General features: G+C 44.9%; 1 protein-coding gene across 1 annotated transcript; it reads left to right on the forward strand.

The window, feature by feature from the left end:
* The first annotated feature begins 473 nt into the window (after positions 1-473).
* LOC100766288 (TAR DNA-binding protein 43-like) lies at positions 474-1733 on the forward strand. The gene is given in 3 exon segments (XM_035445173.1): positions 474-1302; positions 1305-1489; positions 1491-1733. Coding segments are annotated over 3 exon segments (1239 nt in total). The 5' UTR covers positions 474-491.
* The last annotated feature ends 342 nt before the right edge of the window (positions 1734-2075 follow it).

Below are 2075 nucleotides of genomic sequence, written 5' to 3' on the forward strand. Positions count from 1 at the left end.
TGAACTGGCAACAGGGGAGGCTATATGGAATCTAGGCTCTCTACATACATGTGACAGTTGTGTAGCTTGGTCTTCTTGTGTGACTCCTAACAGTGGGAGCAGGGTCTGTCTCTGACTCTTTCTCTGGCTCTTGGTACCCTATTCCTCATACTGGGTTGCCTTGCCAAGCCTTAATACAAGGGGAGGTGCTTGGTCTTATGCAACTTGATATGCCATGTTTTGTTGATACCCATGGGAGACCTGCCCTTTTCTGAATAGAAATGGAGAAGGAGTGGATGGGGGAGGACACAGAGAGGATGTGGGGGAAAAGACTTGGAGGAGAGGAGGGAGAGGAAACTGCAGTTAGGATGTATAATAAATAAATTAGTTAAAAATATGTCTGTGTAGATTTTGTGGGCACGAAGCGGTAGCTCGGCGGGTATCGGGCTCCTCGCCATCCTGGCTTCCTCCTCGTGCTTCCTAGAGGCGGCCTAGCAGAAAACTAAGCAAAGATGTCTGAATATATTTGGGCAACAGAAGACGAGAACGATGAGCCCATTGAAATACCCTTAGAAGACAACGGAACAGTATTGCTGTCCACAGTTACCGCCCAGTTTCCAGGGGCATGTGGCCTGCGATACCGGAATCTGGTGTCTCAGTGTATGAGGGGTGTCCGGCTGGTGGAAGGAATTCTGCATGCCCCGGATGCTGGCTGGGGCAATCTGGTATATGTGGTCAACTATCCCAAAGATAACAAAAGGAAAATGGATGTGATAGATGCTTCCTCGGCCATGAAAGTGAAAAGAGCAGTCCAGAAAACATCTGATCTAATAGCACTGGGTCTCCCTTGGAAAACAACAGAACAAGATCTTAAAGACTATTTCAGTACTTTCGAAGAGGTTCTTATAGTTCAGATCAAGAAAGATATTAAAACTGGTCACTCAAAGGAGTTTGGCTTTGTTCGATTTAAGGAATATGAAACCCAAGTGAAAGTGATGTCACAGCGACATATGATAGATGGGCGATGGTGTGACTGTAAACTCCCCAATTCTAAGCAAAGCCCAGATGAGCCTTTGAGAAGCAGAAAGGTGTTTGTTGGGCGTTGTACAGAAGACATGACTGCTGAAGAGCTTCAGCAGTTCTTCTGCCAGTATGGAGAAGTGGTAGATGTCTTAATTCCCAAACCATTCAGGGCTTTTACCTTTGTTACCTTTGCAGATAATAAGGTTGCCCAGTCCCTTTGTGGAGAGGATTTGATCATGAAAGGAATTAGCGTGCATATATCCAATACTGAACCTAAGCATAATAGCAATAGACAGTTAGAAGTGGAATATTTGGTGGTAATCCAGGTGGTTTTGGGAATCAGGGTGGCTTTGGCAACAGTAGAGGGGGCGGTGCTGGCTTGGGAAATAACCAGGGTGGTAACATGGGTGGAGGAATGAACTTCCGAGCTTTTAGCATTAATCCAGCGAAGATGGCTGCAGCCCAGGCTGCATCGCAAAGTAGTTGGGGGTATAATGGGCATGTTAGTCAGCCAGCTGAACCAGTCAGGTCCATCTGGTAATAGCCAAAGTCAGGGCAGCATGCAGAGGGTACCAAATCAGGCTTTTGGCTCCGGAAATAATTCCTACAGCGGTTCTAACTCTGGGGATCCTCTTGGTTGGGGGTCGGAATCCAATGCAGGGTCAGGCAGCGGTTTCAATGGAGGCTTCGGCTCCAGCTTGGATTCTAAATCCTCTGGCTGGGGCGTGTAGGCAGTGGGCATGGTGGTAGGCTGGTCAGTGATAGGTTGGTAGGTCTAGTATGGGATTCAAATTTTTCTAAACTCATGGTAAGTATATTGTCAAATACATATGTACTAAAAATTTTCAGATTGGTTTGTTCAGTGTGGAGTATATTTAGCAGGATTTTTGACTTTTTTTTAGAAAAAGAGGAAAAGCTAAATGAATTTTATGTTTTGTTATATAAAAGGTTAAAATACTGAGTGGGTGAAAGTGAACTGTTTGCCTAATTGGTAAACCAACACTACAATTGATGTTAGAAGGTTTCTCTGTAATAATCTGTCATTGGACTTGTTAAATGGATTCTTTGCATGT

The sequence above is a fragment of the Cricetulus griseus genome, chromosome 5 (genome assembly GCF_003668045.3).
Source record: "Cricetulus griseus strain 17A/GY chromosome 5, alternate assembly CriGri-PICRH-1.0, whole genome shotgun sequence".
NCBI classification, from domain to species: Eukaryota; Metazoa; Chordata; class Mammalia; order Rodentia; family Cricetidae; genus Cricetulus; species Cricetulus griseus.